Here is a 13280-nt window from a genome sequence, read left to right on the forward strand (position 1 = left end):
TGATGCTCACCTCTATGAAGGTGTCGATGTTGTCCATCAGGGCCTGGGCTCTGCCGATGATGAACTGGTTCACACAGGCGATGGCATGAGATCTACAGGCAGAGAATAGCACCATGAGTAACAGAGTTTTACAAAGGGAGCAAATTAATGTCTTTGAAAACAGTGGGATAGTAGGTGGAAACATTTTGAAAATGACAAAGTTCCACGCAACGACCTAAGCTGGTCCAATAAGAACACAGATGTGTAATCCGGTGCAAAACGTTTTGCTATGGTGTGCTATGCTCTACTGGACACAACAGTGAGAACAGAGAAACAACCAGTGGCGTCTGGTTGTAGCCTGTTCCCAGATATGTCTGTGGTGTCTTGCCAACATCTAGTCACTGGCATAACAATGAACATAGGTGTTGGCAAGACAGCACAAAGTGATCTGGGACCAGGATAGTCTGGAGGTACAGGGGACCTGGGACTGGCCTGATCTTAGGGCTGCAGTGCTTGAAGAACTGCAGGAACTTGGGGATCATGATGTTGAGCGGGCGGTTGAGTGCGTCGCTCTCCAACAGCTCCGATGAGTCCTCGCAGATCTTCTGCAGGGCTCCAAACGAGCCCTGATCAAGAGAACACACACAGACAGACCGAGTCAAACTCAGAGCAACAGAGGGGAATGAAGTAGGATGATTGGAGGCAATAGGCTACAGGTCTGGATCAGACAGTATGAATACAAAAGCATCACTGGCAATCACTGTCAAGGTGTTCTGCATCATATCCAGATGGCATGGGATGTGGAGAGAACGCTACTGAAACATTTAGAGGTAGAGAGTGGTAAAGGAGAAGGGATATGAAGATGGAAGGAAGAAAAAAGGGACAGGGGAGGTAAGGGGAAAGAGTGTGACAGGGAATGAGGGGAAAGAGTGTGACAGGGAATGAGGGGAAAGAGTGTGACAGGGAATGAGGGGAAAGAGTGTGACAGGGAATGAGGGGAAAGAGTGTGACAGGGAATGAGGGGAAAGAGTGTGACAGGGAATGAGGGGAAAGAGTGTGACAGGGAATGAGGGGAAAGAGTGTGACAGGGAATGAGGGGAAAGAGTGTGACAGGGAATGAGGGGAAAGAGTGTGACAGGGAATGAGGGGAAAGAGTGTGACAGGGAATGAGGGGAAAGAGTGTGACAGGGAATGAGGGGAAAGAGTGTGACAGGGAATGAGGGGAAAGAGTGTGACAGGGAATGAGGGGAAAGAGTGTGACAGGGAATGAGGGGAAAGAGTGTGACAGGGAATGAGGGGAAAGAGTGTGACAGGGAATGAGGGGAAAGAGTGTGACAGGGAATGAGGGGAAAGAGTGTGACAGGGAATGAGGGGAAAGAGTGTGACAGGGAATGAGGGGAAAGAGTGTGACAGGGAACGAGGGGAAAGAGTGTGACAGGGAATGAGGGGAAAGAGTGTGACAGGGAATGAGGGGAAAGAGTGTGACAGGGAATGAGGGGAAAGAGTGTGACAGGGAATGAGGGGAAAGAGTGTGACAGGGAATGAGGGGAAAGAGTGTGACAGGGAATGAGGGGAAAGAGTGTGACAGGGAATGAGGGGAAAGAGGGTGACAGGGAATGAGGGGAAAGAGTGTGACAGGGAATGAGGGGAAAAGAGAAAAGCCAGGGAGGACAAAAAAATGAAAGAAAAATGAAGGGTGACAGACGAAGGAGGAAGAGAAAGGGGGAGAGGCTAGAAAAAGATGTGAGTGTGTGGTAGGTAGGTAGCTCTGACCTCACAGGTGTTGTAGTCCTCAGAGTTGAGCAGGTTACACAGCTGGGGCAGCAGCTCTGGCCAGGTCTGCAGCTCCCCTTTAGAAGTGATCGTGGTGATCAGGATACCTGCGAGAGAGGGATGAAGAGAGAGGTTAGGAACCAACAATCATAGGGTGGTCTGGTCTTAATACTCTCTTGGAAGGGACACTGCCATTCTCACTGGGCACGTTCATTTTGCATTGCCCAGTGACTAGGGTGGGCGGAGTTTACACATTTTAGACCATTCCATTGGTCCTTATGTGAAATCTCCACCCATTCAGGGCACCAGGCAAAGCAAAACGTTTGAGCCCACTGATCTGGAAGAAGTGGACAGGTGAACGTAAACCCTCCTGAAGGCTTCCACCTATGCTGTCTTGTCAGACCAGATGTAGGGAAACAGGGATGTACAAGAGATTTAAGGAATCCAGAGACCTCTGGATCTGACAGAGAAATGCTAACACCATCATTAACAGTCAGGAGTTATAAAGAATGCATCATATCCAGAGGGCAGGATAGGGGGGTGAGACAAATTTATTTGTGGGGAGATGAGGTGAAGATACAGTTGAAGTCAAAAGTTTACATAGACCTTAGCCAAATACATTTAAACTCAGTTTTTCACAATTCCTGACATTGAATTCCAACTTCAACTGTAGCTACTAAAGGGAGAGACAGTGAGAAAAATGTGCCACATTAAAGCCACAGGACGGCAGTTACCTGAGACAATGACACAGATGTAACGCATGTCAAGACCCCACCCCAAGTCACCCAGAGCTCACACACTGACTCACCGATAGTGGCGCGGATGAGGGGCGACGGGTCGCCTATGTTGTTGAGGCATTCCTGCTTGATGAAGTCAGCCACGGCCGGGGGGAAGTTCTGGTAGTGGGCCTTCACATTGTTCTTCAGGATCAGACCACTCAGAGAACGAGTGGGTTCATCTGGAGAGGGAGAGCAGGAGAGGATGAGGTGCGGGGAGGAAAGGATGAGGTTGGGGGGGAGAAGGAAGGAATGATGAGGTCATGGGGTAGAGGAAGAAAAAAAGAATGTCAGAGATGCAGACGAAGGCCACAGCAACGTGCATTCAGAATGACACGCAGCAGCCTAGAGAACCACTAATAACAAGGCTAGCAGATAATGACGGCATGCTGACCAAAGAATGGAAACAGACAAAGAAACCCAAAAGGACTTTTTGAGCTCAGAAGTAATGTGTGTGTCCTAATGAACACGACTCAGGCTACCAGATGCTCAACTAGAACATATAAACTCAGACAGGGCTCTCACCTTCAGTTTTCAGTCTTGTGAGCACAAAGATTAGATAGTTGTTGAAGTCAGGAAACTGGTTGAGCTGCTCAAGTTTCTGACAGAGCGGTTAAGGGAAATATGACATCACAGACATCTCACATGGTGCTCAACTCAAACAAATAACCAGGGTGACATTTAGACAGAGGAAAAATACCACTTGTTGAAATACTAAGTGAGGCGCTTATTTCATAAGTTAGGAATGTGACAGAGTTTGGAATGCAACGGATCTGTGATTTCGTCACATACCGGCTAAGTTTAATTCTAAAGCTACAGAAATGGTTTCCGCACCTTTGTATAGGTTGTACCATATGAACGGTTTTGAAATAACTGCTGTTATAAGTAGCGTTACCCATGGTTCCTAATGAGGACAAGGGTTTAAGTAATAAATTGGCCAGTGGGAGTTATGGATTGGAGGGTTAAGATTATCTGCGATCCTAACAGAGGCTAAATCTATAGGACCAGACAGAGTAGAGAAGTCACTGTAGGAGACCTCTGGATCAGACAGTATGAATACTAACACCATCATTAACAGTCAGGAGTTACATAGAATGCATCATATCCAGAGGGGAGGACAGTCCATGTGACTGTCTTATAACACCATCTCCACTTTAATACATTGTCAATACAGGCCCCATAGACAGATCAATGCAAACTGAACTAGATGCAATAACCATAGAATAATATGCCATTTAGCAAGCGCTTTTATCCTAAGCAACTTACAGTATTGTGTGCATATATTTTACGTATGGGTGGTCCCAGGAATCTAACCAACTATACTGGTGTTGCAAGCGCAATGCTCTACCAACTGAGGACCACAGAAGTACCACTGCCATTCCACTAACCCCACCCTCCAGTCAGTGTCTGTACATGAGGATACTTGTTGCACTGCTCTCTGTGTGGCCGTGTTGGGGGACTGGGAGTCCTTGAGGAGCTGGAGGACCTGCTGGAGTCCCTGTTCATCCGGCTGCCACTCCATCCTGCATGGGGAGCACACACACAAAGTTACAGATATTGGAATTATGTCCCCAGTTACTGATAAAAGATACTACACAAGGAAAAGTAGAGATAGAGTTCTACTAGAAGACAGTCAGTCTGCAGGGACAGAGAGAGTATAGGAATATGACTATGAGAGAGCTCTGGAACAGACTGCATGAATACTAACACCATCATTAAGATATGCATTTTAAGTGTGCATCATATCCTGTGGGTCAAGTGGTCTCAGAATTCTACAGTAAACTTAGTGTAAATAGCATTGCCAAAATGAGACAGGGTTGCATCATACATGGCACCCTATTACTTACTGGTACATTACTTTTGACCATGGCCCATACAGGTCTGACCAACATGGTGCACCATGGGGAATACGGTGCAATTAGGGAAGTAACCATGGGCTGACTGACCTTTCTATAGTTTAAATAATGTATGAGGGTTTATAAACAGATGCTTCTTGTGGTGTGGCACAGATTGGCACTGAGATATATGACAAAACAAATCAATAGATTTATATGCAAATCTAAAAAAACAGGCTACAAAATCTACATGCTCTTGCAGCCAGATTCCCAAATTGAACATTGAGGAATTCTATGATTAAAATATCGACTGCCAGACTAAACGCCATGTGCTCACTAATGATTTGGAATTCAGTGGCATTATGCGATTGAAGGTGAGCCATGCACATGGCCAGAGCAGGGCAACAAAAAAAGCGCCATTTGCACTCGTTGCCAGGAGCATGAGCTTGCTTCTACCCGGAAACGGGTCTATAAGGCTGTGCAAACAGAGCACAAAATGTGTGGGAGCTGGAGTTTAAATTTGGAATCAGATTGTGGCAAATAAAACGAGGCGATGCTCTACTTTAGACAAGGAGTAAAATATCTCCGTGACCCAGCTTAACCGCCCTAATCCTGCCCCACCCCCCACGACACCCGGTTCCCTTCTGCCGGTGTGCTGCAATATAGTTAGTGATCCTTGGACTTGGGCGACTTAAAACAATTGCCGCCCTACAACTTTCTTTGGACACAACACAAGTAACGCTAACAAGCGGATATTAAACACCAAAAACGATCTGATAGTGGGAAGTTTAACAAACTGGACAACCATCCGACTAACGTTGGCTCTATGGTTATATTAATTCCGACGTTCTAACTATAACTAGTCACGGAAAAAAAAACAAAGTACTGTCCATTCGGTAGCTATTCGGATCAACGCCACTGAATGTAACCCTTCTCACCACGGCAGTCCCCGGCTTCAGCCACACAAATGCAGTAAAAAAAGGCCAAGTATGCGGCCTCGACACTACCAAGGAGTACAAAGATGGGTTAGTTAGCTAACGCTATAAAACTAAGGCAGTCGATATATTATTCGATTTAACATGGCAGAGAATTAACACCGACTGAGAAGTAATCTAAAAAAAGTTACTAGCTCCTAAGTTTGGCTAGCTACTCTACTGCTAAACATGGCTACAAACGTTAACCAAACGAAATAATAACATATCTTTCCAAATTTGGCCAGTGGGCTACTTTGATTTTGTTAGTAGCCAACTTCACAAGAATCCATAGCTAAATCTCATCGAGTATCGACAAACGGTAAATTCGTTGATGTTGCGATTTCTTGCTAGTGTGGCCCAATGCATTCATGTGCTCTCGCTAGCTAATAAGCTAACGTTAGCTAGCTCACTAGCCGAAATTGTCAATTTGTTAGCTAGCTAATGCTAACTAAGCTATTTCGACTCCCAACGCTTAACGTTACCTGCTTGCTAATGTGACCAATTATTCAGATATCAATCATATTTCGTCTTATTTTATTTAATATACTTAGATAAACACATTACACCCTACGTACAATGTTGATTTGTAGACTGAAGTTTCTCGACGGGGAAGCTTCTTTCTCGTGCTCGTCCTCTCTTGTACTACAGGTTTGAAATGAACACGCCGATTCTGTAGGACCCACTGACCCTTTCCGGTTTCCGTTCACTTTCTTCTTCTTTGGTGGGGTTTAACGGCGGTTGGCAGCCGATATGTTGCATTACCGCAACCAACTGAACCGGAGAATAAAGTCATTATACTCTGTGATATAACAAATACAAATTATCCCGCTCATTTTTAATCCTACTCATAAAAAGAAACACCATCCCATTCCGTTAATTTAACCTGATCTAATCAACACCAGGCCAACGGCCTGGGAGGACAGGACACTACCATTCAACACCCCCTTTAACTATTCTGCAGTAAAATATTGTAATCCCAAATACTTCTCCATAACTGCAACAGCAACACTTGTTTCTGTGACTTTACGTTCCATACCCAGGTGGTGAGGGTAGGTAACAACATCTCCACCCCGCTGATCCTCAACACTGGGGCCCCACAAGGGTGCGTTCTGAGCCCTCTCCTGTACTCCCTGTTCACCCACGACTGCGTGGCCGTGCACGCCTCCAACTCAATCATCAAGTTTGCGGACGACACTACAGTGGTAGGCTTGATTACCAACAACGACGAGACGGCCTACAGGGAGGAGGTGAGGGCCCTCGGAGTGTGGTGTCAGGAAAATAACCTCACACTCAACGTCAACAAAACTAAGGAGATGATTGTGGACTTCAGGAAACAGCAGATGGAGCACCCCCAATCCACATCAATGGGACAGTAGTGGTGAGGGTAGTAAGTTTTAAGTTCCTCGGCGTACACATCACAGACAAACTGAATTGGTCCACCCACACAGACAGCATCGTGAAGAAGGAGGCTGAAGAAATTCGGCTTGTCACCAAAAGCACTCACAAACTTCTACAGATGCACAATCGAGAGCATCCTATCGGGCTGTATCACCGCCTGGTATGGCAACTGCTCCGCCCACAACCGTAAGGCTCTCCAGAGGGTAGTGCCCTCCAGGACACCTACACCACCCGATGTCACAGGATGGCCATAAAGATCATCAAGGACAACAACCACCTGAGCCACTGCCTGTTCACCCCGCTATCATCCAGAAGGCGAGGTCAGTACAGGTGCATCAAAGCAGGGACCGAGAGACTGAAAAACAGCTTCTATCTCAAGGCCATCAGACTGTTAAACAGCCACCACTAACATTGAGTGGCTGCTGCCAACACACTGACTCAACTCTGGCCACTTTAATAATGGGAATTGATGGAAAATGATGGAAAATATATCACTAGCCACTTTAAACAATGCTACTTAATATAATGTTTACATACCCTACATTATTTATCTCATATGTATATGTATATGTATATACTGTACTCTATATCATCTACTGCATCTTTATGTAATACATGTATCACTAGCCACTTTAAACTATGCCACTTTGTTTACATACCCTACATTACTCATCTCATATGTATATACTGTACTCGATACCATCTTGCCTATGCCGTTCTGTACCATCACTCATATCTTTATGTACATATTCTTTATCCCTTTACACTTGTGTGTATAAGGTAGTAGTTTTTGAATTGTTAGGTTAGATTACTCGTTGGTTCTTACTGCATTGTCGGAACTAGAAGCACAAGCATTTCGCTACACTCGCATTAACATCTGCTAACCATGTGTATGTGACAAATACATTTGATTTGATTTGATACCTATGGTACAGTTAATAACCATAGCAATGAACGCTAAAAGGCCAACCTTACTGAAGCACTTTTAATTCGTATGCCTATCACTCTGTACTGGCAAAATTCTACTACTTACTGGGAGCCTCTTAGTATCTTTCACCCCTGACCCAGCTTCCTCTACTTTCTTCACTGCCTCAGCATACAACACTTTCTCCACAACTCTGACCATGGCAATCTCAACCCGCCTCTCAACCCGCACCGGACACTTCTGATCCCCAGCAACATGGTCCACCCTACAGTTTACACACACCACTTCTTTCACTGATATTACACAATCCTTTGACTCAAGCCCTCCTGTATGTACACTTCTCACACCTAGGAATCTTCCTCCTACACACTGCTGCAACATGACCATACACATGGCACCTGAAACACCGTAGTGGGTTCGGCCCTAAAGCTCACACAGGATAACTGATATATCCTACCAGTAATTTGTCGGGTAAAGACTCAACATCAGACAATCAAATCAAATTTTATTGGTCACATACATATGGTTAGCAGATGTTATTGCGAGTGTAGTGAAATGCTTGTGCTTCTAGTTTAGACAGTGCAGCAATATCTAACAAGTAATCTAACAATTCCACAACAACCACCTAATACACACAAATCTAAGTAAAGGGATGGAATAAGAATATGTACATATAAATATATGGATGAGCTACCTAAGGAAAACCAGCTACATCGAACTACAAAAGGAAAACCAGCCACATTGCTGACACCGACATCCTGCTTCTGGACAAGCTAAACACCTTCTTCGCCCGCTTTGAGGATAACACAGTGCCACTGACACGGCCTGTTACCAAGGACTGTGGAGCTTTCCTTCTCCGTGGCCGCCGTGAGTAAAACATTTAAACGTGTTAAACCTCGCAAGGCTGCCGGCCCAGACGGCACCCCTAGCCACATCCTCAGAACATGCGCAGACCAGCTGGCTGGTGTGTTTACGGGCATATTCAATCTCTCCCTATTCCAGTTTGCTGTCCCTACACGTTTCAAGATGGCCACCTTTGTTCCTGTACCCAAGAAAGCAAAGGTAACATCTCATATGTACTGTAAATGACTTTTGCCCAGTAGCACTCATCTTTGTCATCATGAAGTGCTTTGAGACTAGTCAAGGATCATATCACCTCTACCTTACCTGCCACCCTAGACCCATTTCAATGTGCTTACCGCCACAAAAGATCCACAGACGATGCAATCGCCATCACTCTGCACACTGCCCTATCCCATCGGGACAAAAGGAATACTTATGTAAGAATGCTGTTCATTGACTATAGCTCAGCATTCAACATTATATAACCCTCAAAGCTCATCATTAAGCTCAGGAGGCTGAAGAAATTTGTCTTGGCACCTAAAACCCCCACAAACCTTTACAGATGCACAATTGAGACTATCCGGTCGGGCTGTATCACCGACTGGTACGGCGAATGTACCTCCCGAAACCGTAAGGCTCTCCAGATGGTGGTGCTGTATGCCCAATGCATTACCGGGAGCAAACTACCCGCCCTCCAGGACACCAACAGCACCTGATGTCACAGGAAGGCCAAAAATATCACTTAAGTAGGTTGTGGGGTATCAGTACTTTACTATTAACATTTTTTTTTTATGTACTTTTATTTCAATACATTCCTAAAGAAAATAATGTACTATTTACTTAATACATTTGCCCTGACACCCAAAATTACATTTTGAATGATTAGCAGGACAGGAAAAGTGTGCAATTCACACACTTATCAAGAGAACATCCCTGGTCATCCCTACTGTCTCTGATCTGACAGACTCACTAAATACATATACTTTGTTTGTAAATGATGTCTGAGTGCTGAGTGTGCCTCAGTCTATCCATAAATAAAACAATCCAGAAAATGGTGTCGTCTGGTTTGCTTAATATAAGGAATTTAAATTTACTTTGTTATTTAAGTATATTTAAAACCAAATACTTTTACTCAAGTAGTATTTTACTGGGTGACTTTCACATCTACTTGAGTCATTTTCTATGAAAGTATCTTCACTTTTACTCAAGTATGACAACGGATACTTTTCCACCTGTTTCCCACCCATCCTGAAACCACATATGGGTCCGGTAAAAAACAGGTCCACTTTCTCCAAAAACGTCAGTCCGACTGAATTGCAAGGCTCAGGCTTCAATATCTTCTCCCATTCACTTTCCATAGACGTTTGTCGAAGTAAGGGAACTTCAAGTTGACCATGGTGAGAGGCCAGTTTCATTTTTTTTAAGGTGTCTCAAAAGGGAAATAGTTATTATTTAGCTAGATATACAAATTTAAAATTAAAATAACAGCAATTAACTTTCAAAAACAGTTTTGTATAAAAAAGTTAAACTATGCTATTCTGAAATAGCATTTCATCTGACCTCATGAGCAGACATGATTGACAGTTGTAGTTCAAACTGAACAATGTAGACATTGTGTTGTGTCTTTGGCATCATTAAATTGAAGACTGTTATTTTATCAAATCAATTCTCTGTAATTATTATTATGTGATTAACTAATCATGTAAATGTAATTAACTAGGAAGTCGGGGCACCAAGGAAAATCTTCCGATTACAAAGTTATCATTTTCCTAATATAACTTTTCAGATATTTTCAATATCTGATCAATTAGTCTTCTAATTAATGAATTATTATTTATCTCACGTTAGTCTCATTCCAAACATCGTAAATGGTTGGTTATCTGCACAAACCCAGCCTTCACTATGAATCATCCATACATCAATTGTCTTAATAATTAAGTTACTAACTAAATAATCACAGACATGCATAACAAACAAACAGAAGATACGGTTACAAGGAAACGATAAGGGATGTGCCCTAGTGGGCTAAACCGGTATCGCGGCTTGGTAGACAAAGGGACTGAGAAGGGCACGAAAGACAAAAGACACTACACGGTTGATAATTATAACAATTGAAATGCTAATCCTTTGCACATAAACGCTCACTCATTCGGGAATAATTGCAATCAATATATATATTTATGTTCAGTGTGTCGTCATGATCTCTGTTGGAATCGTCCGTCTTTCTGTTGGAAAGTTCATCCAAACTTCTCTTTACATCCCTGGAGTCTTTTGTGGTTAGAATGGATACTTCAGAGTCCAGAAATGTTCTTATAGAATAAATGTTTTGGCGGTTGTCGGTCTTTGCATTCAGTCGACATAAACTCTAGCTGCAAACTAGTAATTAGTAGTGATCTGCATCTAGATCAACAAGCACAATAGCACACAATTGACCTGTTTGGCCCTTGGGGTTCCAACTGAACAATGGCTGTCTTGTCGTTGCAATGAGGAGAACATACACACACCAAAAGAGTTGTTCAGTAGCACCACACCAGACAGACAGTAGGGTCATTCAACCACAGGCATGAAATGCTTCTCATAGTCCGAAACAAACTGATCGTCCTCCAACAAGCTTCCGGACTCTCCCCCATCCCTCTCCTCCTCGTCAGTATCAATAATTCTACTGTAACCCTTGTCAGCATCCTCCTCCTTTTCCGCCTCTTCATCAGTCCTTATGTGTGTGCGCTCCTCTCCCACCACCCCCTCTGTCTGTCCATCAGGGCTGGACCTTTTCCTAGGACAGGCATTGGCATCCCAGAAAGGGTTTTCCACCACCTCCAGCTCAGAGATCTTTGGGTTAGACTCCAGAGGAGAGAAGATCGCCGTCAAGGAGCTGTTAAACTGGAGCAACGACAGGCAGGGTGTCAGAAACATTCATTTATTCCTCTATGGTTGTATGTTATGCCTCTGACTGGTGATAATATTACTCAAGGGAATGGTATATTACTAGCCCAATACAGCCCCTGCTACTGTATGTGGTATAATCAACATTTAGGTTCATGTAGTACGCACATTCTTTATTTTACAACAGGTTCTTACTGGAACATTACAAATAAGATACCATCCATATCTATAGGTAGTGTGTTCCCTTGACCCAAATGGCTGAAGACAAACCAGGCAGGAAGACATGATGAACTCTGGGCCTCTGCCTGGGGCTCCGTCCACCACTAACTAGAATACTATAAGACTAACTAATATCAGACTGATACTAGATTAGTCAGTCACAGCCACATAGTGATAGTCTGCCCTGCACTCACCTGCAACTTCATCTGTTGGAGCAGTTTGCTGTTGCTGGGGTCAGGCACTTTCGCACAAGTCTTCATTTGTACACTACAGAAAATACACAACAGTATCATTGACATACTGCACACCAAAAGAGTTGTGTTCCTTCAATTGACATGTTCATTTGTATATCACCCTAAAAGTGGTAGAAATATTTGATCCATTGTTTTAGTTGAAAGGGGTATAGCATATTGTTTGTTTTATGTTTTTGATCAAGACCATTGTTATGGAGGGCATAATTGAAAGCCCAACTCAACTGCCCGATCTCATTTCCACTTCCTCAAGTGTTTCCCCTTTTGTAAACCTATTTCTGGCGTGAACTTTCAGAGAGAGAGAGGAAGGAGACATGAGAGCACCACACCCTGTATGTGTTCAGTCGGCACGAAACGTTGCAAAGCCTTTTACATTTTTTTGCATCAGTGTGCCCTAATGAACATGGCCATGGTTCAAAACAATGAGAAAATAATCAGAATCAGGCTATTTGGGTTGAAGTATGGGAATCCAGTTTCTCACATTATGATGATCAATAGCAACATCCCTGCTATTATTCCTGGCACCAGATATTTGAGGAAACCTGTGACAACAAAGGGAGAGAGATGGGGGAGGTCAGAAGGCAAAATGACCAATTAGACCGCAATCCATGTTCATAATCACATACTGTAGCACAAAGGTCTATTTCAAACAAAGCATGCATTCAATATTACACTGTTATTATTTTCTAAGGAACTTCAGGACCCTTTCTGTTTTAAAGGTGATGTTATATACAGTATTATACACAACCTATAATAATATTTCTAGTTTGTTTAATAATAAATAATAATTAGTGTTATACATGACCTCTGTGTCACCAGTTAGGTACATAAACACTGAATACATCTCATCACGGTTGTTAGAGAACCTATAACAGCTATACGCTTCTTGTCATCATTATCAAATTACTACATGGCATAGTGGTAGAATACCATGGCTGTTCTCAGTAGAGAAGTTGATGGTTTCACTGGGTCCCAGTCCAGCCTTAGTCTCAGCCCTGATCCAAACCTGGTGGTGACCAGATGTAAGTCCTAACAGATGGAGGCTGTTCTGGTCCCTACTCACGTTGTACACTGCAGATGAAGGAAAGGTTTAATGATTGTGAGCAAGGCCACTGATGTGTGGGAACGAGAGTGTGCAGCACGGTAGCCTGTGGACAGTCTGGTCCCAGATCTGTTTGTACTGTGTTTATTTAACTAGGCAAATCAGTTAAGAACAAATTCTTATTTACAATGACGGCCTACCCCGGCCAAACCCGGACGACGCTGGGCCAATTGTGCGCCGCCCTATTGGACTCCCAATCACAGACAGATGTGATACAGCCTGAAATCGAACCAAGGATGCCTCTTGCACTGAGATGCAGTGTCTTAGACCGTTGCGCCACTCTGGAGCCAATAATGACAATAGGGGTTGGCAAGACAGAACA

At 43.7% G+C, this 13280-nt stretch overlaps 2 protein-coding genes and 1 non-coding gene across 4 annotated transcripts in view; all 3 read right to left on the bottom strand.

Moving 5' to 3' along the window:
- Positions 1–6232, bottom strand: part of LOC118374832 (transportin-2-like) — a 31058-nt gene extending 24826 nt beyond the window's left edge. The window contains 7 exon segments of the mRNA XM_052517775.1: positions 11–92; positions 472–605; positions 1753–1859; positions 2561–2710; positions 3054–3129; positions 3952–4051; positions 5913–6232. Of these exon segments, the coding sequence (XP_052373735.1) occupies positions 11–92; positions 472–605; positions 1753–1859; positions 2561–2710; positions 3054–3129; positions 3952–4050 (648 nt within the window). The 5' untranslated portion in view covers position 4051; positions 5913–6232.
- LOC118374838 (small nucleolar RNA SNORD41) lies at positions 3567–3637 on the bottom strand. The gene has a single exon (XR_004823685.1). It is a non-coding gene; the product is annotated as a small nucleolar RNA SNORD41 (small nucleolar RNA).
- Positions 6233–8145: 1913 nt separating the features above from the next.
- Positions 8146–13280, bottom strand: part of il12rb2l (interleukin 12 receptor, beta 2a, like) — a 30981-nt gene continuing 25846 nt past the window's right edge. For both annotated transcript variants that reach the window (XM_052517748.1, XM_052517749.1), the window contains exons 12-15: positions 12787–12927; positions 12338–12398; positions 11800–11872; positions 8146–11383 (exon numbers count right to left, since the gene is read on the bottom strand). In XM_052517748.1, coding sequence (XP_052373708.1) covers positions 11051–11383; positions 11800–11872; positions 12338–12398; positions 12787–12927 — 608 coding nt within the window. In that variant the 3' untranslated portion in view covers positions 8146–11050. The remainder of the gene's footprint in view (positions 11384–11799; positions 11873–12337; positions 12399–12786; positions 12928–13280) is intronic.

The sequence above is a fragment of the Oncorhynchus keta genome, unplaced genomic scaffold, assembly GCF_023373465.1.
Source record: "Oncorhynchus keta strain PuntledgeMale-10-30-2019 unplaced genomic scaffold, Oket_V2 Un_scaffold_9739_pilon_pilon, whole genome shotgun sequence".
Lineage (NCBI taxonomy): Eukaryota > Metazoa > Chordata > Actinopteri > Salmoniformes > Salmonidae > Oncorhynchus > Oncorhynchus keta.